This window comes from Carcharodon carcharias, chromosome 4 (assembly GCF_017639515.1).
Source record: "Carcharodon carcharias isolate sCarCar2 chromosome 4, sCarCar2.pri, whole genome shotgun sequence".
Taxonomy (NCBI): domain Eukaryota; kingdom Metazoa; phylum Chordata; class Chondrichthyes; order Lamniformes; family Lamnidae; genus Carcharodon; species Carcharodon carcharias.
Window position 1 is genome coordinate 164691776 of NC_054470.1, and position 23833 is coordinate 164715608.

The window sequence follows — 23833 nt, forward strand, 5'->3', positions numbered from 1 at the left end:
CCTCATTACACATCACTAAATCTAGAATTGCCAGCTCCCTAGTGGGTTCCAACACAAGCTGCTCCAAAAAGCCATCTCGTAGACATTCTACAAATTCCTTTTCTTGGGATCCACTACCAACCTGATTTTCCCAGTCTACCTGCATATTGAAGTCCCCCATGATCAGTGTAACCTTGCCTTTCTTACATGCCTTTTCCATCTCCTGGTGTATCTTGTGCCTCATATCCTGACTACTGTTTGGAGGCCTGTACATAACTCCCATTATGGTTTTTTAACCTTTGCGGTTCCTCAACTCTACCCACACAGATTCTACACCATATGACCCTACGTCTTTTCTTGCTATCGATTTAATTTCATTTCTTACTAACAAAGCAAAAATACCCCCTCTGCCAACCTGCCTTTCTTTTCGATAGGATGTATATCCTTGGATATTTAGCTCCCAGTCCTGATCCCTTTGCAGCCACGTCTCTGTGATGCCCATACATCATACCTGCCAATTTGAATCTGCGCCACAAGCTCATTTACCTTATTTCGTATACTGCGTGCATTCAGATACAACCCCTTCAGTCCTGTATTTCCCGTCCCCTTTCTCATTGTTGTCCCTTTATCTGATGTGCTTGATGTTAGAATCCTAGCCCTTTCCAAAAACTCTGTCTTATTTTGTGTTCTGGGGACTTTAGAATCAACCACTGGTATAAATACAAAAAAGCTGCCAAACCTTTCAGCAGTACTTCTCAAACTAAATAATTGTGGGATGTTGCAGCTTGAAAAAGTATTTCCCAACTTTGTAAACTGTCATGTCAACATCTACAGGGGATGAAAATTGCAACTGGTCACAATGACTTTTCATTTGTACGATTAACAAACTTGTAATAGAATTAGAATAATCACATTCACAGCTTTTATGGCCAGCATACTATTACAAGGAAGTAATTCACAACAACTATTTTCAGCTAAGTATGGCTTCAAAAGACATTAGTTCCCTAAACTGTTCCTCCATTCCATACAGATCTTTCCTATTAACAGCTTATAGCTTCAGTAACACAAGTAGTAAATTATTTAGCCAATAAATATTCACAGGCTACACAAATCTATTGTGGCAACTTAGAACGCTTTCAGCCTGGTGAAAAAATACATAAGTATTTTGTTGCAATATTACCTCGATCTTCATGATTTTGACAAATAATAAAAGCCACTTGACAGCATACTTCAGACAAGTATTTATGAATTACAAACTTAAGCAGTCAAATCCAGATAACTATGCTCTATACCATACCCTGCTTACAATGAAAAGGTCGTTTTCGTAAGTATAGCAATGAAGCAGAAGAACAACGCGATACAAGCCTGTCCTTCAGGATTTGTGTAACTTTATAGATTCCTTTACTGCTGTTTTCAATCAACTTCTCACTTGAAGTCATCATCTTTGTCGAATGCAGACAGCACAGACCAGCTACAGGATATCAAAGCACTTGTATTTAGCTTGCAAAGAAACTGGTAGCCCAGCTAAATGTAGTGCACATATTTATAATACCATTCAACTGTCTGCGCTCTAGGTCATAAAGTTTGCTATGGACTTGATGTCAGTCAGGTCAATGCTAGACTTCTGATGACACATCACTACGGTCAGATTCCATATGTTCTATTTTTTACTAGACTAGGCTGAGCAACAACCAATCATACAAATCCATCCCAAGAAAACCTTTCTATCTACAGTTCTTGGCAACAAACTCTAATCTAAGCAGAAACAGGCAATACTGCCTTGCGTGAGAACACACTCAGATATAGTAATAGTTTCCAAATCATCTAGAGTTTCAAAGGGCAGCTTTTGGTAATTATTTTATTGCAATAAGGTTAGTAAACTAAACATGAGTCCATAATATCATACTAATTCTGAGCTGGCTGAAGACAGAAGTGGATGATGTGTGGTTAATTTGTCAAGTCAGATTCAGATTACAATTGATATATCTCAGCTTGTACTTATATAGTTCTTATGCACAAGATTCAGCATTAGAATAATGCAGCATTATTCCATCAACCATATTTCAATATAGTTCCTGTAAATTTTTCAAAATATTCTTGCCAATCAGTTTAAGAATATTCTAGAAAGGTTACTTGTGAGCAATGTTTTGCAAGGCGAGATTCAAGCATTTCAAGGGATTTCTGCAGCTCAAAACAAAAATTAATTATGTCATAGTGCAAGGCAGCATGAGGACAACTAAAATTAAATTGCAATTAACCTTAGTTACTTGGGTCAGATACTAGACAAATAAGTCAGTTTTCTTCAAAAAAAAAAATCCTGCAACTCTGTGGCAAGTCCACAAGACTACAAACGTTCCTTTATTTGATCTTCTCTCCATTACACATCCAACTATTCTATTAAGTCGGGCAGGAGATAAAACTATTAAAGCTCTATATTTGACAGTATTGCTCAACAGGCTGCAGCATATCTGCAGATACCCCGAGAAACCAACATTCAGGCCACACACAAACCTTTTGTCTGTAACTGTAATTTTATATTTCTTCAGTGATGCTGCAACTTGAATAGCCCTTAAATGTAAATTTTCATTTAGAATTCTAGGCTTCTTTCATTACTCACAAGTTGGTTTAAGAACAAAAAGAGCAAATCAAACAATGCAAGAGAAGCTGAAAAAAATTGACCCCTTATTCTCAGATTTCAGAAGCAGAATTGGAAATAGCACCCAACATGAACCATTTCTAAATAGTTAGAAAATCGCATTAAACAGAACAAATACTTTCCCAGACTTCTCTGTGAGGCAATTTTTAAAACAGCCTCAGATGCTGGCACAAAAACATGCAAGAAGCTAATTTAAGTGGAGGTATCCTATTCCAATTGCTCTACTTACCTTTCATATTGTAATAGTTAAGCCAAGATCTGGAAGAAAAAAATCACCCACAAGGGGAAGTAACTCTCAAAATGTAAAGAAACACTTCCAGGTATGCAGGGTTTGGTATTTCTACATATGTACATTGTTCAAATAGGTTTACCTCCCTGACCAAAGTCCAACATTAGATAAGGAATTGCTTTGAGAAACAAAACTTACACTACGGAGGGTATGATTCCCAAAAATCAACAAAACTACAAACCTGGAAGTTCAGCTAAATGTGATTTTTTTATTTAAAGAGTGAAATGGAGATTCTGGGGTTTTATGGGTTAATTTACAGCGCAGTGTGAATTTATTTTGAGCTCCTGGTAATGCATCCAATTTCTACAGCATATATTCTAAGAAAAGTACGCTATAAATAATGACAGATGGTTTTTGAGAGGTCTATTAGTACTTACTGCAGCTCCCTAATGCAGGCCAAAGGTTCATCAGTATGAAAGAATTAGGTCTTCCTCAACAGCCAGTTCATTTTGTAGCTCAGTGAACTATACATTCTTCACAAATAACCTGGCTAGGACATGCCTTTTATATATCAGCAATGCAAAAATACAAATTCAATCAATGCATTTGGTTTTTCAGGCAAATCTATTTGTAGAATTGCATGTTACCAATAGCTTGATCTTTCCCTTTGCAAGCATACATAAATCTATCAGTAACTCCAAGTTCTCATCATAGTAAAGAGAACTCAAGGAATGTTTTTCATATCCTAGGAAGGTGATTTTAAAGCTTTCCACAGCTATCCCCAATACTTTTCTTCTGTACATGGTTAAAAAGCAGCTGACCGAATTACCTACAAACAGAAAACCTGAGGCAGGTCAGCTTGCATAAGTTTAACAATTTTAAATCTTGGTCACACAAAATAGAATTTACAGCGCACAAACAGGTCTTTCAGTTCAATACATTTATGCTATTTTTTTTGCTCCGCTTACAGATGGTGTTCCCATGTGTCTCTACCCTTGTCCTTCTAGGTGGTAGAGGTCGTGGGTTTGGAAGATGTTGTCAAAGGAGATGCTGCGGTGCATCTCGTCACTGTGCGTCGGTGGTGGAGGGAGTGAATGCTTAAGTTGCTGGATGGAGTGCTAGTCAAGAGGATTGCTGTGTCCTGGATGGTGTTGAGCTTCGAGTGTTAGGGGAGCCACACACATCCAGGCAAGTGAAGAGTATTCCATCACACTCCCAACCTACACCTTGTAGATGATAGGCAAGCTTTGGGGAGTCAGGTGGTGAGTTGCTCGGCTCAGAATTTCCAGTCACCGACCTGCTCTTGTAGCTACAATAGTTTTACGGCTGGCTCAGTTAAATTTCTGGTCAATGGTAACCTCCCCAGGATGTTGTTAGTGAGGATTCAATGATGCCATTGAAAATCAAGAGGAGATGATTGATTCTACCTTGTTGGAGATGGCCATTGCCTAGTACTTGTGTGGTGCAATGTTATTTGCCACTTATCAGCCCAAGCCCGAATGTTGTCCAGGTCTTGCTGCAGATGGACATGGACTACTTCAGTATCGGAGAAGCCAAGGAACATCGTGCAATCAGCAAACATCCCCATTTCTGACCCTGTGATGGAGAGGAAGATGGTAGGGCCTGAGACACAACCCTGAGGAACTCCTGCAAAAACATCCTGGGACTGAGATGATAGGCTGCCAACAACCACAACCATCTTCCTTTGTACTTAGTATGATTCTAACCAGTGAAGAGTACCCCGCTCCCTGCTCCCTCCCAGATTCTCACTGATACCAATTTTGCCAAGGCTCTTTGATGCCGCAGTCAAATGCTGCCTTGATATCAAGGACAGTTACTCTCACCTCCTTTCTTGCATTCAGCTCCTCTTTCCATGTTGGACCAAGGCTGTAATGAGGTCTGAAGCAGACTGTCCATGGCAGAAGCCAAACTGAGCATCAGTGAGCCAGTCAATAAGGCCATTAAAAAAAAGAGCAAAAACAAACAATGGAGTTCATTTCTAGGAGGGACAAAATTGAAAAGGGAGAGAAGTTGTCAAATTTGTGTTACGTTGATTAAACTATTCTGAGTACAGTGCAGTTTTGATCTCCATGTTATAAAAATGATGGAGAGGCACCAGAGAAAATGTGAAAATGATTCAAATAGGAAATTCAGGCTCTTTACCGAGAGTGACAAATATGTGGAACTCGCGAACACAAGCAGTTGCAGAAAATAGCATAGATGCATTTAATTTAAGCTAGATCAACTCATAAGGGAGAAAGAAATGGAAGATTATGCTGTTAGGGTTAGATGAAGAAAAATGGGAGGAAGCTTGTTTGGAGCATAACAGCAGCATTGACCAATTGGGTTGGATGGCCTGTTTCTGTGCCACAGATGTGATGCAACTGTATAAAGAGAATCTCACAATGAGTGATCTTTTTCATTTGCTTGTCCTCACAGGCAATATTACTTGGTGAGCTTCTAGTACCCTTCCATCTACAAAATGCATTGCAGAACATGGTCATGAATTATAGGCAACTGCTCTAGAAGGCAAGGAAAATACTTTCTTTGCACAGGCTGCTATTCAATCAGCCAATGTAGTTCAATAGCACTTTCTTGCTCACTGATCGTGATTCAAATTTCCTCAGCTACTGGAGAAAGTAGACAGTCAGAAACAAAGCTACAACTCAATTAGTTATTTAATTAAAAAAAATCCACTTGCATGTTTCTGGTAGCTGCAGAATTCTTTGGTTTTAAGATAGTTGGTACAGCACCTAGACCCACTCATAATAATGAACCAGTGCTTTCTGAAGCAATTCTTAAATAGAAACATGACATTAAATTCTACATGTGACCTTAACCACCGATATATGTTGTAAAAAGCCCAAGAGCATTTCCTCCATGCCAGTGAAGATTAACTGGCACATAATTACCCAGTTCATGTTTTCTTTTGAATAATTAGAACAACATTCACCTTTATATTCCACTCCCGTTGAAGGTTCTGTAAAAGTAATTACAGACTTGACCATTTTCTCAAAGATTGCTTGACACAAGTCATCTAGTCCACATAATCAACAGATGTTAAATGGTTTTTCTTCATAATACATCCTTTCTCACTCAAGCATTCATGAACTTTGACTGGACACAGAATTTGCTCTGAATTTTCATTACGAGGAACGACATGAAGAATGAATTTAATGCACTGGCCATTTCCTGATTCCCAAAATATCTCAACTTATCCCTTAAAAATGTCTTAATATTCCATCTACTTTGAACAGAATTACATAAACAATTTTTCTGGATCACTCATGGTACTTCCTAGAATCTGCTTTTTATTTCCTCATTCCTTCCTATATTTACAAAAGTAAAATACTCCTTAAAATATTTAACTTGGTTACCTTCAATTGACTTGAACATCTCTAAGCCTATATAACATTGTTTCTTATGAAACATAAACAAATGCTGGAAATACTCAGCAGGTCAGGCAACATCTGTGGAGAAAAGCAGAGTTAATGTTTCAGATCAATGATCTTAGACCATTTCTATCTTCAGAACTGATGAGAGTTTTTAAGCCAGTGGCGGGTGGAGCACAAAGAAGAAAATGGAAGGTCTGTGAAAGGGTGGAGGGCTAGGCAAATTAACTAACATCAGATTTAATGATGAAAAAGCCAACTAAAGTGATAATGGGTATAGTAAACGGACAATGGTTGTATTCAGATGAGGTGTGAATGGCTATATGGCAGCCACCTGAATTCCACATGAAAGAGTAAAGAAGGAATCAAGCCAGAAAAAAAAATGAAGGTAGAGCTTATGATATAAAGTTGTTCAACTCAATAGAGCCTGGAGGCTTAGTGCTGGGACAAAGGGGTGCTGTTCCCGAGCTTGTGTCGAGCTTCACTGGAATATTATAATAAGCCATGGGCAGAAAGGTCAGCGTGGAAGAATTAAAATGGCAAGCGACAAGAAGCTCTGGGTCATGCCTGCAGAGTGAATGGAGGTGTTCCGCAAAGCAGTCACCCAGTCTACGTTTGGTCTCCCCAAGGTAGAGGAGACCAAATCATGAACAGCAAATATAGCATCTTAAATTGTAAGATGTACAAGTAACTCACTGTTTCACTTGGGTAGAGTGTTTGAGGCCTTGGACGGTGAGAAGGGTGGAGGTGAAAGGACAAGTGTTGCATCTCCTGCATTTGCACAGATAGGTGGCATAGGGAAGGAAGGCAGTGTTAGGGGTGACTCAGGAGTGGATAAGGGTGTCATGGAGGGAACAGTCCCTTTGGAAAGTTAAAAGGGGAGGGCAGGGGAAGATGTGTTTGGTAATGGCATCACACAGGAGCTGGTGAAAAATGGCAGAAGACGATCCGTTGAATATGGAATCTGGTCAATATGGGGTGGAAGGTGAGAGCATAAGTGTGTGGAGGGTCCCAGGGGTGGTGAAATCTTCGTTTGAGGAGGAAGGAAGACATACCAGAAGTGCTGATGTGGAAAGTTGCATAATAAGAGCTGATGTGAGATGGAGATGGAGAAACTAGGAGAATGGAATGGAGTCCTTACAGGAAGCAGGGTGTAAGGAAGTGTAGTTGAGATAGCTGTGGGAGTTGGAGAGTTTGTAGTGAATATCAGCTGATAGTCTATCTCCAGCACTTTGTTTTTATTTCAGATTGCCAGCATTCACAGTATTTTGCTTTTGCATTATCGTTTCCTATGTTTAAGCCTTCTACTTTCTTCTTTCTTCCTTATTCTGCCATTTGATCTTGACTCTCCTATTCTATCACAAAGATTTTTATCCATCTCTAAAAGGTAGCCTTAAGAGTTATGTGGTATCCATTTGTGTGTTGTGTGACTTGCGAGGATTCAATAGCACTCAAGTTTCAAAAGGTATAAAAATAGAAGTGCAGTAATTTTTGCTGTTTTTCTCTTAACTGGAGCAAGAAATTTAAGCACCAGCCAATGTACAATATTTCTTCACCAATGGCCTACCTACAGCAATTAAAGAATATGCCTGCTTAAACACATCTACATAGGAGCCTAGTGCACATTATGTTACTACTGTGTTATTTAAAACGAACACACCACTCAACACCATGAGCAATGAATGCCATCAGAGGTAAAGGAATACAGCACAATAAATGCTTTCAATTATCTGAACTTCAAGTTGCTGTTGCACCATTTGCCCTCCCCCACCTTCAGATTGATTAGACACAAACATTCAAAAGACACTAGCCACTTCTTGAGCTGAGCCAGAACATAACTAACCTCCATTGAAATTGTTATGGGGTAAGAAGTTTAACTATATTTTTGCAGTATCATTTTCTCACTACTAGGTGGCACTGTGTAGAAATCAAGAACTGCAGCGGTCAGCTTCCACACAGCACCATCTGGCCAGAGTAGAGATAAACACAGCAAATAAAAATGTTTCACTTAAAAGAAAATGCTGGAAATATACAAGGGGTCTGTCAGCATCTGTAAAGAAAACTAGTCCATATAAATATTAACCTATCTTTTCTCATTTCAGATCCTGGCACAATTGTGCTTTTTCTCGTTTTTATATAACGCCTGGCAAGAATCAACTTCTGCAGCAATTATTAGCCTGTTAATCATTAAAAGAGAACTGATGAAAAGCAGCAAAACAAAATGGGACTTAAAATATAAAATTGGGATAAAAAGAAGAAAATGTTATACATTTATAGTTATTATAATGAATGCAGTGCATAAAGGGATAATAATTAAAAGGAACACAATTTCAATCTTTTTTTGGTATTACTCTTTTGGAAAGGATTAAACTAAAACTAGTTTTTGTACCAAATAATTATAGATGGCCCAGAAAGCACATTGTCTTTTTGTTGCAACTTAGCATCAAAAGTTCACAATCCAATCAAATTTTCTCAGAACGATACCAAAGCACACCACCCCCACCGCCCCAGCTGAAAAATTATATATTTTCTTTCAACAGTTCAAAAGCTATTAATGTTGTGCTGCTTTAGGCTAAACTGCTTAACCCTTTAAACTTGAAAGTGCATTCTTTGAGGTTACTTTAAAGTCCTCATGAAAAGGCTGTAGTATTTCATCAGATGCATCTCTGCGAACATGCTTAAACTAATTATTGTAGGCTCCAGGGAACGGGCAACATTTTTGCACTGACAGAATTCAGCTTAATACAAGTTTAAAGGCTGGCTAAGTGACAGTCAGACTGAGGCCATGTTAAATACTAACATTCCACAAACTTAAATTACTGGTTTTAATGATACTTTTGCCAGGTTAAATATTCCAAATACATTGGTAGTTTGCAGGAATATTTAAACTAAAATGTTCATATGTCTATTTTCAACTGTAAAATGCTTTGGAACAATTTTGATGTTATGTTTACAAAAAAAATCACTTCTGTAGTCATTAAAATTCAAAGGATAACTGATGACAAACATTAAAGTGCACCACACCAGGATACAAGATGAGCCACATCCACCTTCGAAACCTATGCCATTCAGTTTTTCTGGATCTGTTCCATAAATGTTCAATTCAATTCAAGAAAACATGTCAAGCTTTGGGCTGATTCAATTTGAAATTGACTTTTTTTTTACAATTGCAAGATTAAAAGTAGCTATGGTTTCTGGGTGCCAAACATATTTTTCCATAGGGTAAAACAACTTCTTGTGGACAGTGGATTTTTTGTCATTGTTAATAAGTGAAAACTTGCATATTTAGGAATGGGCACCTCAAACTAATTTTATATTTTCATCTTTTCTACAAATATGAAGTTTCCTCCACAATGGAAACGCAAATAAAAAGGAAACAGAAATGTACACATTAATACCATATTTTAAGGAAGCCACAGAGGAATATAGACACGTTAAGTGAGTTGGCAAAACATGGGAAAGTGTTAGGTTATGCACTTTGGCAGGAAGAAGAGGAGCTGAATATTATTTAAATGGAGAAAGGCTGAAGAAAGCAGCAGCCAGAGGGATTTGGGTATCCTCGTGCATGAATCACAAAAAGCTAGCATATAAATTCAGCAGGTAATAGGTAAAACAAATAGAATGTTGGCCTTTATTTCAAAGGGAATGGAGTATAAAAATAGGGAAGTCTTGCTAGAACTATACAAGGCACTAGTTAGACCATACCTAGAATACTGTGAACAGTTTTGGTCCCCTTATATACTGGCATTGGAGGCAGTCCAGAAAAGGTTCACTAGGTTGATCCCGGGTATGGAGGGATTTTTTTTTAATGAAGGGAAGTTGAGTCGGTCGGGCCTGTAATCATTGGAGTTTAGAATAATGAGGCGACCTTATTGAAACATAAAAGATTCTTAGGGGGCTTGACAGGGTAGATACCGAGAGGTTGTTTACCCTTGTGGGAAAGTCTCAGGCCAGAGGGCATTATCTCAAAATAAGGGGTTGCCCATTTAAAACAGAGATGGAGGAATTTCTTCTCTCAGAGGGTAGTCAATCTGTAGAATTCTTTACTGCAGAGGGCTGTAGGGGCTGGGTCGTTAAGTATATTCAAGGCTGAGATAAACATATTTATAATTACTAAGGGAACCAAGGGTTATGGGGAAAAAGCAGGAAAGTGGAATTGAGAATTATCAAGTCAACCATGATCTTATTTAATGGTGGAGCAGACTTGATGGGTCGAATAGCCTGTTTCTGCTCCTACGTCTTATGGTCTTATATCATCAAGCTCACAAATATCGTACTCCAAGCTTCTTGAAATTCCCTAATAACACCAAAAGAGCACCTTCACTTCAGACTTCAATGATTCAAGGCAGCTCACCATCACCTCAAGCGCAACTATAGATGGGCACCATCAATATCCCAAAGATGAAGAAATAAAAATTGCTGCTTCTGGTATTTCTTTAAAGAACAATTTCAAAACTTGACTGCCGGAACTTTTTTAAAATTCCTTCTTAAAAGTTTGCTATTGGAATGTTTGCAGCTAGTCACTTCCTGTACTAATTTCCACAGCAACTGATGCAGGTTGAGTTGGAGGTATTAGAGGCCAAGTCCAGCAGTTCCTCAAACAAGCTCAGACTGTAAGAGAACTGGAAACAAATACATTGATCTTCTGGTGCTTCTACTTTATTTGACTTAGCACTGTAATTTTAGACTTAGTGCTCATCACTTGCATAATACTTCACTTTTCTCCACAATTGCACAACAAGGGATCCAGTGGCTATAAGCACCTATGTATATCAGGTAGCTATTTGCTTACTTCAATGTTCATCACTTAAGAAAGTGAAGAATCTCAAAATATTTTTGTAAGTTCTTTTATAAAGTATTCTTTGCTAAATGAAATCAGCTTTGTACTATTTTTAACTGATTGTGTCCATTCCCAAAGTTGTATCACAGGGGGTGGCATGGTGGCGCAGTGGTTAGCGCTGCTGCCTCAACTGCAGGGACCTGGATCCGATCCTGACCTCGGGTGTCTGTGTGGAGTTTGCACTTTCTCCCTGTGCGTTTCCACCGGGTGCTCCGGTTTCGTCTCACTGTCCAAAGAGGTTAGGTGGATTGGCTACGGTAAGTCGCCCCCAGTGTGTGTGCGCCTGTACGTGCCCCATGACGAACTGGAAATTGTCCCCCAGTGTGTGCGCGCGCCCTATGACGGACTGTCGTCCTGTCCTGGGTGTACCTCACCCATTGCCTGTTGGGATGGGCTCTCCACCACCCTTACTTGGATGAAGTGGTTCTGGAAAAGTGAGTGGGTTGTATCACAATTAGAATCACCAATAAACGATACACAGTGTCTTTAAAGAATTCTCTCTGTGGACATTGATATTTCAGCTAACCACACAAAGCAGCATCTTTTGATTCGGTTTCACCTTACCTGCTATTGCAAGTAAAATGTTCCAAGCTATTTTTAGCAACTCTGTTACGATCATAGATCAAGCTAACATCAAAATAGGATGAACTGAAGTCTCATGTTTTATCACGTTGGCCTGGTGCCCCACTCCACATTGTGAGGGGAGGAGGGAAACCGATAAAGCCAGACATAAATTTTCACCGCAAACTATAACTGGAGGCTTACCACCTACAAATCTGGGAATTATAATGCTTATAATCCTGGGAAGATTTCTCCATTCTTCTCCCTCCTTTTTGTGTCTCCCTGGGCCATACAACAAACCTTCCAAATATGTTGCTGTGAACCAATTGCTAGGTGGTGTGCCTGAACAATCTAAGATGACAACCTAGTACAGAACTTCAATATTGCTGAAAAACAGAGGCATGTGGAAGCTTTTCATCTTGCACTCATCAGGACACTTTGTTAGAATACCAATACAAGGGGAAAACAATAATTTATATTGCATGTGAAGAGAGTGCTGATTTGTTGGGAAGTGGACTCTGATTGGTAGAGGCAATGCCTCTAAAATGATCTAAATAAAATGGTTTGTTTAAACAGATGGAATGACTTGTAACCAGAAGAAATTTAGTTGCAACTAAAAAGCATAAAATAAAATGCAGTGAGTGAGATCTGCTTACCTAGGTACTCGATAAACAATTGTCTAGGACCAAGAGGATCCAAAGCTTGAAGAGATTTTTTAAAAAGTGGCTAGTTTAATTTAAATCCATATTACCCAAGGAGCCAGTTGCAAAAAACAAATTTAATTTCAGCCGCCCTCAGTAAACAAATTGAAAAAGGAAGCAGCTGAGAGAGAGCATGAAGCACAGATAGAGGCTATGAAATGTGTTGTAGGGTAAAAATGATATTTGATTAAAAAAGCTAAAGGAAATGGTTTTGGCCTGAGAGTAAGTGGTACAGGAACTGACAAGGTCAAATGCAAATATGTTACTGAGGGCAGTTCCTACTCAATACACCACAAGTTTATTAAATGACTGGCATACCATAAGTGTTAATCATCAGGAATCAGTGGCGAAGATTGATACAGCCAAGAACAGAGATGCCATGAAATGCTGAGCATGTGGAATATGTAAATACTTAAAATCTGCAAGTTCAGGATGAGCAGGTGTGCCTCTAAGTGGATTGTTAAACAAACATATTGAAGATTAAAGATTGGGTAAAAACCTTCTGGGAAGAAAAGGGGATAGTGTTCACTAGGATAAACAGAAGAACATGCACAAGCGTGGCAAAAGGGTGCTTGGATAGGCTAAAAGGGGACCAAAGAGAAGAACTATAGCTATAGGCATAAAACCATTTCTGTCCATTAATTTTTAGTGCTACACATTGAGAGAAGTGGGGATATTCGCTGCTGATTTCACCATGTTCAACACCATTTGCGACTCCTCAGATACTGAAGCAGATACTGAACCAGAGATGCAAAAGAGCTGGAAATGGGATGAGTGCAAGATGATATATATGCCAAAAGACTGCTTCTGACTAGTAATCATATGAACATGCCTTCCCCAAAATTACCACCTGCAAAAAATTAATTACCAATATAAAACAAATCCTATGCGTTCTAAGAGTGATCAAAGGAAATGAATGAATCCCTGGTATATATATTTATCCTATACTCTTGTCAGTTTCAGTAATGGTGACCATGAAACTATCACAGATTGTCATAAAAAACCATCAGATTCACTAATGTACTTTAGGGAAGGAAATCTGCCAGTCTTACCTGATCTGGCCTACACATGACTCCAGGTTCAACAGCCATGTGGCTAACTTGTAACTGCTCTCTGAAATGTCCTAGCAAGCTCTTCAGTTTAAGGGTAATTTGGCATGAGCAACAAATGCTGGCCTTGCCACATCCCTTGAAAGAATTAAAAAAAAAACCCTTTCTCAAACTGCTGTCACCTTCAACAATTTGTGTACAAAAACCTCTCCAGGTCTCCGTTCCTGTGCTCCCTTTAGAATTGTACCCTTTATTTTCTATTACTACTCCTCATTCTTCCTACCTAAATGTATCACCTCATACTTCTCAGCCTTAAATTTCATCTGTCGCATGTCCACTCACTCTTACAGCCCATGTCATCGAAATTTATCACTTCTCTCTCAGTTCACAATGCTTCCAAGTTTTGTGTCATTTGCAAATATGGGAGTATGGATTAATATATATCAAAAGCAGTGGCCAAAGTAAGCACTATTAATCTCAGTTCCAGGACATCACCGCAGGAGTTCCTCATCTTCAGCTGCTTCATCAATGACCTTCCTTCTATCATAAGATCAGGAGTGGGGATGTTCACTGATGATTGCACCATGTTCAGCACCATTCGCAACTCCTCAGATACTGAAGCAGTCCATGTCCAAGTGCAGCACAACCTGGACAATATCCAGTCTTGGATGGACAAGTGTCAAGTAACATTTGCGCCACACAAGTGCCAGACAACAACCATCTCCAACAAAAAGGAATCTAACTATCACTCCTTGACATTCAATGGCATTACTATCACTGAATCCCTCACTATTAACATCCTGGAGGTTAACATTGGCCAGAAACTGAACTGGACTAGCCATATAAATACTGTGGCTACAATAGCAGGTCAGAGGCTAGGAATCCTGCAGCGAGTAACTCACCTCCTGACTCCTCAAAACCTGTCCATCATCTACAAGGCATAAGTCAGGAGTGTGATGGAATACTCTTCACTTGCCTGGATGAGTGCAGATCCAACAATACTCAAGAAGCCTGAAACCATCCAGGGCAAAGCAGCCCGCTTGATTGGCACCCCTTCCACAAACATTCACTTCCTCCACCACAGATGAACAGTGGCAGCAGTGCGTACCATCTACAAAATGCACCGTAGAAACTTACCAAGGCTCCTTAGCACCTTTCAAACCCATGACTGCTACCATCTAAAAGGACAAGGGCAGCAGATACATGGGATCATCACCACCAGGAAGTTCCCCTCCAAGCCACTCACCACCCAGACTGGAAATATATCACCGTTCCTTCACTGTCGCTGGGTCAAAATCTTGGAACTCCCTCCCTAACAGCACTGTGGATGTACCAACAACACAGGAACTTCAGTGGTTTGAGGCAGCAGCTCAACACCCTTTCTCAAGGACAATTAGGGATGGGCAATAAATGCTGGCCTAGCTAGTGATGCCCACATCCCGTAAATTAATAAAAAAGCTATTACCTTAACACTATCATTTATAAAGACTTGCACTATAAAATCAGTTCGATGTTTTACTTAGTTTCTCCTCTCTTCTATTTTTACTTAGTTCTGTTGAAGAGTCATTCGGACTCGAAGCGTTAACTGTGTTCCTCCCTGCAGATGCTGCCAGACCTGCTGAGTTTTTCCAGGTATTTTTGTTTTTGTCTATGTTTTACTTCCTCCCCACCCCCTCACCCCACATAAGAGTTCCCTTATCTTACAAAATCTTGATGGTTCATTCACTTTTCCTGGGATCAAGCCAAAAGGTATGCCATAATCCTCTGGAATTTATTTTAATTCTCCTTAGTATTCTAGGTATTCCTAAGATTCAATCAGGGTCCTTTTGTTAGCTTTCTTGGCTACACGATCCTCCATCTTTCCTTTTAAGGACCTTGTGACAGCGGATGCATCATCTCCTTGTTAGGGTTGCTGGCAGAGACCCCACTGCTTCCTAAGCTAACTCTTGATAATTGGTTTCTGCCACAAGGCTCTGAGGACCACTGAAGACTTTTACTAACTGCAAACTAGGTACATTTTCCAACTGCCTTTCCCTCACAAAACTCAAAACTGAGACCTGCATTCCATGAGATGAATGATAAAAGTTAGCATTTTCTCTGCTTGAAATGCAGGCCTAATTATCACCTCCTGTTGGCTCTCTTGATTCAGTGAGATGCAAACTTTACTAAAGCAAAGCTGCAACTGCCCCGTCTGGTCCAAAACTGAACTGCTTGCTTCTATTAGCAAACACAGATAAATCAAACAAAAGAACCTTTTAACCAAGGTACCAACCTGAGTCATTATCACATTTGTGCAAGTGGCATGTTTTGGGATGACAAACAGAAATGCAAACAAATTATTTTAACTTCAATATAACACTTCAATTCTGTAACCCATATAATTCCTATCTCTAATTTGACCACCCTCTTTCCCAGAATTGCTAACTTTTAGCTTCTTTTTAGAGAGATAACGACAGGCATCCCAGCTCTATCCATGGGTCCTGAAATAGGTCATTCATTGTTCAAGTATTTACACCTTTTCCTCTAACCTTGTAAGATAGCTGTTTAACTACACTTAATTTCCAGCTTGTTTGAATTGCATTCACTTCAGGATTATTACTAGTTTCTCAATCAGGATTTTCCATATATCTAATTAAATAAATTTAAATACAAACCCTTAACAAAAAACAGCAAATGAGCTATTCATAAACACATATTCAAAAGTGTACTTTTGAAAAGGGGACATGCAAGCAAATATTCTTTACACCGGTGAAAAGATCAAAACAGATGCTCCACAACATTAGCTGTTGAACAGATACAGTTCTAAATAAATTCTAAGTCTACACTTATCAAAACACTTGATTACAGTAAATTAAAGACAATGCTACACGGCCAAAGAAAGAATACTTCATAATTTAAAATGCTGACAATTTAATTGGACAAGATTTGCAACATTAAAGGGAGCAAATGCATTAAACCGAATGCTCAAGAATAAATATTCCACATCACTAAGTTTATACATTTGATAGTCCTTGCTCATATTCAGGGTGACATAGTCAAACAGTGTTCCTATCTTATCCATGACATGTAAGCTTTTTCAAACAAAAATAACCAGAATTTTCTCTCTGTTGCACATGGCCCTTTTTCCCTGGCATGCAGTTAATCCTGCCAGAAGATGAACTATGCTTCCACGAACTAGCTTTGCCAATTTAAACAAAAGGCTCCTCAAGCAAGTAATGAAACACACATGTACACACTTGCACGCACATATTGGAGAAACGCAGCCTAAAACGTTTCCAAATTAACTCAAAACCCTAACTTGGTACAATTAAGAAGAAAAAACATCGTTAGTTTACAATGATAAAAACAAAAAAACTGCGGATGCTGGAAATCCAAAACAAAAACAGAATTACCTGGAAAAACTCAGCAGGTCTGGCAGCATCGGCGGAGAAGAAGAGTTGACGTTTCGAGTCCTCATGACCCGTCGACAGAATGTGAGTTCGAGTCCAAGAAAGAGTTGAAATATAAGCTGGTTTAAGGTGTGTGGGAGGGGCGGAGAGAGAGAGAGAGAGAGAGAAGTGGAGGGGGGGTGTGGTTGTAGGGACAAACAAGCAGTGATAGAAGCAGATCATCAAAAGATGTCAACAACAATAGAACACAAAGTTGGCGATATTATCTAAACGAATGTGCTAATTAAGAATGGATGGTAGGGCACTCAAGGTATAGCTCTAGTGGGGGTGGGGAGAGCATAAAAGATTTTAAGATATTTAAAAATAATGGAAATAGGTGGGAAAAGAAAAATCTATATAATTTATTGGAAAAAAAAGGGGGAAACAGAAAGGGGGTGGGGATGGGAGAGGGAGCTCACGACCTAAAGTTGTTGAATTCAATATTCAGTCCGGAAGGCTGTAAAGTGCCTAGTCGGAAGATGAGGTGTTGTTCCTCCAGTTTGCATTGGGCGTCACTGGAACAATGCAGCAAGCCAAGGACAGAAATGTGGGCAAGAGAGCAGAGTGGAGTGTTAAAATGGCAAGCGACAGGGAGGTTTGGGTCATTCTTGCAGACAGACCGCAGGTGTTCTGCAAAGCGGTCGCCCAGTTTACGTTTGGTCTCTCCAATGTAGAGGAGACCACATTGGGAGCAACGAATGCAGTAGACTAAGTTGGGGGAAATGCAAGTGAAATGCTGCTTCACTTGAAAGGAGTGTTTGGGCCCTTGGACGGTGAGGAGAGAGGAAGTGAAGGGGCAGGTGTTGCATCTTTTGCGTGGGCATGGGGTGGTGTCATAGGAGGGGGTTGAGGAGTAGGGGGTGATGGAGGAGTGGACCAGGGTATCCCGGAGGGAGCGATCCCTACGGAATGCCGATAGGGGGGGTGAAGGGAAGATGTGTTTGGTGGTGGCATCATGCTGGAGTTGGCGGAAATGGCGGAGGACGATCCTTTGAATGCGGAGGCTGGTGGGGTGATAAGTGAGGACAAGGGGGACCCTATCATGTTTCTGGGAGGGAGGAGAAGGCGTGAGGGCGGATGCGTGGGAGATGGGCCGGACACGGTTGAGGACTCGAAACGTCAACTCGTTTCTTCTCCGCCGATGCTGCCAGACCTGCTGAGTTTTTCCAGGTAATTCTGGTTTTGTATTAGTTTACAATGCTTGTTTATGAGCTCACTTAACAGCAGTTAATATATGAATGAATGAGATATGAATAAAGCCACTATTTGTAAAAAGCTGCATTTTGTTTTAAAAAGAGTTTGAAAATGGTATCATTATTTCTCTAATAATCAGTGATCTGGGATCCAGTTAAGCCACTGCCTGGGATCCACTGAAACCATTAGCACAAGTGAGCTAAAGTAACTTAGTTATCAGGAACAGTGTTAAAAAAACATAACTGTAATCCAAAATAAACAGGGCTGAAACTTGATGGCACCATGTCATGCTATGCCAGGGAATGCAGCAGGTTTATAAGGTCTAAGTGCAGAGTCAGGAATCTTAATACTTCCAAATGCTAGGCCTAGATTTTTTTCCCCTTGTTAATGCTCCTGCAATTTCACAATGCTGTTGGTTGCATTTTGTACAAGCAAAACCTTTCTCCTAACACCAATGTGCAGTGAGTGCTTGTGTAGTCTGGCCCTTGGGGTAAGTTACTTTTCTTTCTCCCAGGAGATGCAAGACTAGAACTAGCATCAGCACATATAAACACTTAGTGGAAAATTGAGCCTATTGCACCATTGTCCAATACATTAGCCAAATGTGACTAAAAAAGTGTAATAGGTATAGTGATAATACTTCACATAGTATATGCATGCGTACTTTAACCTTTTTGTGCTGTTTGGCAAAATTGTAGGATGAAAAGCAGAGAAAGCGAGTGCTTCGAGATTGTCACGTCTGCTTTCCTCCTTTGAATTTTAAGTAAATACACATGTAAAGAACACTTTCTTGTATTCTGGGATGTATGGAGGATGTTTTCTGCTAAGATTAATGCAGTTGGCTAAAATGGTATTTCTATAGAAACGCCTGTGGTCAGTCAGCAATTTGTTGGACAACACTGGCATATTGTGGTTCCCAATCAAAAATGTTCATGCCACTGCTATATTGGTGTTGCACAACCCTCAACTACAACATTCATTAGTATATAAGAGTCAGCAGATTAATAAAAAAAATCCTAAATCAAGATAACTAGTACAAATATTAAAAAAAAATACTAAAATCGCAAAAAACAGAAAATGCAGGAATATCAAGTCCGTGAGCATCTATAAAGAGAAAATGCCGGTCAATGTTGGATTTGTATCCTTTAACAGAACTGAAAAATAAAAGATATGCAAGTTTTATATTAAAAGGTGGAAGAGAGAGTAACAAAAAAGAAGAACAGGTTCTCCAATAACAGGGAATTAATGGGTTGAACAACCTTCAAATTGTTTTAAAGAGACATAATAATATAAAAGATCATCTCCTTAAACCAATGAAAATGTTTCAAAAGAATGTTCAATGAGTTAGAATGATGTTTTGCATGCTTTTAATTACTTAGATATTCTTTTAATTGAACATTTGGGGAACTTTCCATCTAGCTCCTTTTCTTTTGCCATTGCTATTAATCGCGTCAGCAGAACAGAACAGAACATTCACACAATGGCCATTTTTTTTCTCAAATCCAATTACAGAAGAGAGATGAAGTGATCAAAGGAAAGGCTATAAAATGATTATGTGACATATTCTTGGTTAAAGCTGGCTTTGTGCAAGTAAATGTGCATTTACTTCACCATGGCGAAAGGAAAAGCAATGCATGTTGCTTCTGAATCAAACTGACTTAAAAATTTAAAGTTAACTCTTCCTTAGTATGCACAACATAAACCACTTGAATAAATGTTTATGAAAATATAGTTACATAAAAAATTGGAACAAATGCATTGTCTCATTGCTTTCCATCTGCCTTCTACAAGAAAGTATGGTACAAAAGGTCAAAAGGCCATGTTTCGAAAGCTGGCAAATGTACCATGTGTACTATGAATATGGAGATGGAGATCAAATCCTTCGCGTTAGCTACATTTTCATCAGTGCATGTACAAAGACATTTTCAGGATTAACAAAGCGAAGTATTTAAAAATCTACCAGGCAAAAGTCAAATTATAGTGCTCAAACTGCACACAGTATAAATTAAACTTCTCATTTCTAAATACAACTGCAACACAAATTTCATAAATTCCTTGCTAAGTAAGCAGGGAATGGGCGACAGCATCTTAGTTAATGGCTGCACACCAGTTTATTTTATTTTATTTCCAGAGCCATTAGTTGGCACCAAGTATTTCTCCATTTTAGCCAACAACTTCCTCTGTCCCAAATCAGTCACTAAAATAAACAAGGCTGTAAAGAAAATCACAAAGAATAAAAATGAGTGTTTAATACATTAAAAATTGAAATTACTGTTACCTCAGTAGCTTTTCCAAAAATATCTTGAACAATATTTTACCAAGCACATTGATAAACTTCTTGTAAGGCTATCATGGTACTGGACTTTTTAATTATTGTAAATTTGCATTTAATATTGTGGAATAGAGCCATAACATTGACAAACACATTTCACCCATCTTGCCAGTGCTAGATTTTAATCTACGGATATTTTCCCCAAATCTTTTTTACATTCTTCCTCTTCAAATAATTATTCACATTCCTTTAAATGGGAAGAGTCTCTGCCTCAAAGGTCACTTCTGGTCATTTTTCTGCAATATACAAAAACATTTTCCCCAAATGTCTGCCTTTATTTTTCCAGTGATAATTACAAGTCTAAACCCACTCATTACCAATTTACTATCCAGTAGAAACAATTTTTTTTTTTTAAACTAGTTACCTTCTCAAAACTTTTCATACTTTTGATCACTTCTATTAGCTCTCCAACTAACCTTTATTCAGTGAAATAGCTACAACTTTCAGCAAAACTTCATATTATGAAGTCTAATTTCTGGTATCATTCTACTGAATCTTTGCTGTAACTTGTCCCTGGTTTAAAATTCTTTGCTTTTACATTTAATGCCATGTTTAAAACCCAGAATCCATTTGGCATTTAATGGCCTTTTTACTCATACTACCATATTTAAAGATCTATATATGGTTGCATACCTAGATGTGTTTTTTTCCCCAACACCCCTTTGTCCTTTTGTTTATGACATCTTTGGCAATCTCTCCCTTGCCTCCACCTATCACTGGCCCTCTATCCAGCTCCACATGTCCCGTTCCCTTTAAACAGCTTATATTTCACCTCATTTCTATTTCTTGCTAGTTCTGATGAAGAGTCATACAGGCTCGATACGTTAACTCTATCTTCCTCTCCATAGATGCTGTCAGGCCTCTTGAGTTTTTCGAGCTATTTTTGTTTTTGTTACAGATCCCACCAATCTGGAACACAACCATGTAACCCTTATTCTCTGCTTTCGGTCCATGATCCATGCCTCTTGTCCACAATCACAGAATCATTACAGCACAGGAGGCGTCATGTCTACACCGGCTCTCCAATTGAGCAACTCACCTTGTTCCTCTTCCCTGCCATTTCAGATAACAGCTACATTCCCTTTAACATCTCAATTTTTGTAACAAGTCTCTGTACCACCTTATCAAAGAGCTTATGAAAACCCATATAGAAGATTAATTAAACCATAATTTCTCATCTTATCCATTTGTCTCTTCTGAACGGTGGTGTTAGATTTACCACCTGCCAAGCCTTTAACACAATTCCAGTTTCCAAACATTTATAGAAATGTATGGTTAATACATCTATTGTTTCTTTCCCGACTTGCATTATTCTCGGATGCATGCATCAGGGTCTGTGGACTTCTGTTTCTGCTTTTTCTTGCATTGACTTTCTAATTACTTTTCTCTTTAACACTCTTCAATCCTACAATCTTGACTTCCACCTTGTTCTGTAAAAACTGATGCAGAATACATCATCACTTAAATCTTAATTTTGCTAGCAAATGCTACTTACTATACTATACTCCTTGATACATATACAGAGTGGGCAAAACTGATACCAATTTTCTTAAATATTAGTGGTCAAAAAGGAGAGGAGCTTCAACATTTTGCAACAAATATTAAAAGGTGTTTGCTACATATAACTATGACAGTAGAATCAGAGAGCTGCAGCACAGATGACAATTTGGTCCATCAAGTCTACATCTGCTCTTTTGGAGAGCGACCAAGTTGGCTCCACTCCCCCTGTTCTTTCCCCATAACCCTGCAACCTTTTCTCAAGTATTTCTCCAATTCCCTTTTGAAGGGTATTGAATGTGTAGCCATCAGGCAGAGCATTCCACGTCCTAATCATTCATTTTAAATCTGTATATACTAGTTATCGATCCTTCAAACGGTGGAAACATGTTTCCCCCATTTTCTTAAACTCTTCTTCTCTGTCTCCTCCACCCTCACCTTCAACAAATGCAGGGAGCTTGTGGACTTCTTTGCCACAAAGTTTAAGACCATCGATCAACTGCCTCCGTCTCCCCTTCCTTTCCCTAGTCTACTGAGCCAAACTTGACACCTTCAACCCATAACTCCTTTCTTGCAAACTACTGTCCCAGCTCCAACCTCACTTTCTCTCCAAAGTCCTTGAATGCATTATTGCTTTCTAAATCCATGCTCATTTTTCCTGGAACTCCAACTGCACCATCATCAAGACTGCCTATTTTCACTTCTTATAACATCACCAGATATCCCTCTCACAGATTATCTTCAGCGTAAATTCTCATCTATACTTCTGTTACCTCTAGATTTCAAGTTCTAAGCACTCCTGGTTGGCTCTCCATGTTTTACCCCTGCAAACTTGAGGTCATCCAAAACTCTGATAACATGCTGAGAGTCAAAACATGGGTATGTTAATCTATCACCTCAGTTCACTGACCTAAAATGGTGTAGAGACGAACAGAACTTCTTCAAGGTAGACATTTCTTGAAGAGCAGGGGCAGTCAATTAAACACAGAGATAAAAACAAAAAACTGCGGATGCTGGAAATCCAAGACAAAAACAGAATTACCTGGAAAAACTCAGCAGGTCTGGCAGCATCGACGGAGAAGAAAAGAGTTGACGTTTCGAGTCCTCATGACCCTTCAACAGAACTGAAAGGTTGAAGGGTCATGAGGACTCGAAAAGTCAACTCTTTTCTTCTCCGCCGATGCTGCCAGACCTGCTGAGTTTTTCCAGGTAATTCTGTTTTTGTTTTGGATTTCCAGCATCCGCAGTTTTTTGTTTTTAGTTTTGTTTTTATATTTTTGTTTTTATTTTTAGACCTAAAATGGTTCCTGATTAAGCAATGTTTTGATTTTAAAATTCTGATCCTTGATTTCAAATCCCTCTATGGCCTTGCCCCTGCTCAACTGTGTAATCTTTCAGTTCCACAATGCTCAGGAGATATCTGCACTCCTCTAACTGGTCTCTTCTGCACCCCCAATTTAAATCTGTCGACCACTGGTGGCTATGCCTTCAGTTGCCAAAGCCCTAAGTTCTGGAATTCCCTCCCTAACCCTCTCCACTTTTCTATCTGTATTTCCTCCTTAAGGATGAGGTTCCTTTAAACCTACCTTTTTTGACTGTTTTTGGGCATGTGCCCTAACATTTTCTTATGCGGCTCAGTTTCAAAAAGTATGGATTATAAACACTCCTGCCTTCGGGTGTTTTATGTTAAAAGGTGCTATACAAAGTCATTGTTTATTCTAGCTAAACCCTTCATGATTTTAATCACCTCAATTATACTTCCCATTAGCCTTCTTTACTCCAACTTCTCCATTCTTTCCATGTAACTGTAATCCAATATCCCGGTACCAATCTAATACATTTATGTACATGCTTCAGGTCAATTCTGAAGTTTGGTGCCGAGATTTGGACACAATACTCCAACTGGAGCTGAACTAATGTTTTATGTAAGATTAGCAATAGTTCGTCAATTTTGCAACAGTAACAGAATTTCCTG

At 39.1% G+C, this 23833-nt stretch overlaps 1 protein-coding gene across 2 annotated transcripts in view; it reads right to left on the minus strand.

The window, feature by feature from the left end:
• Positions 1-23833, minus strand: part of pik3r1 (phosphoinositide-3-kinase, regulatory subunit 1 (alpha)) — a 100724-nt gene that overhangs the window by 46393 nt on the left and 30498 nt on the right. Inside the window, exon 1 of one of the 2 annotated variants that reach the window (XM_041185237.1) lies at positions 1286-1436. The exons of the other annotated variant lie outside the window; for it this stretch is intronic. Within the exon in view, the coding sequence (XP_041041171.1) occupies positions 1286-1421 (136 nt within the window). The 5' untranslated portion in view covers positions 1422-1436. Of the gene's footprint in view, positions 1-1285; positions 1437-23833 lie in introns of those variants that run through there. 2 annotated transcript variants of the gene reach the window in all.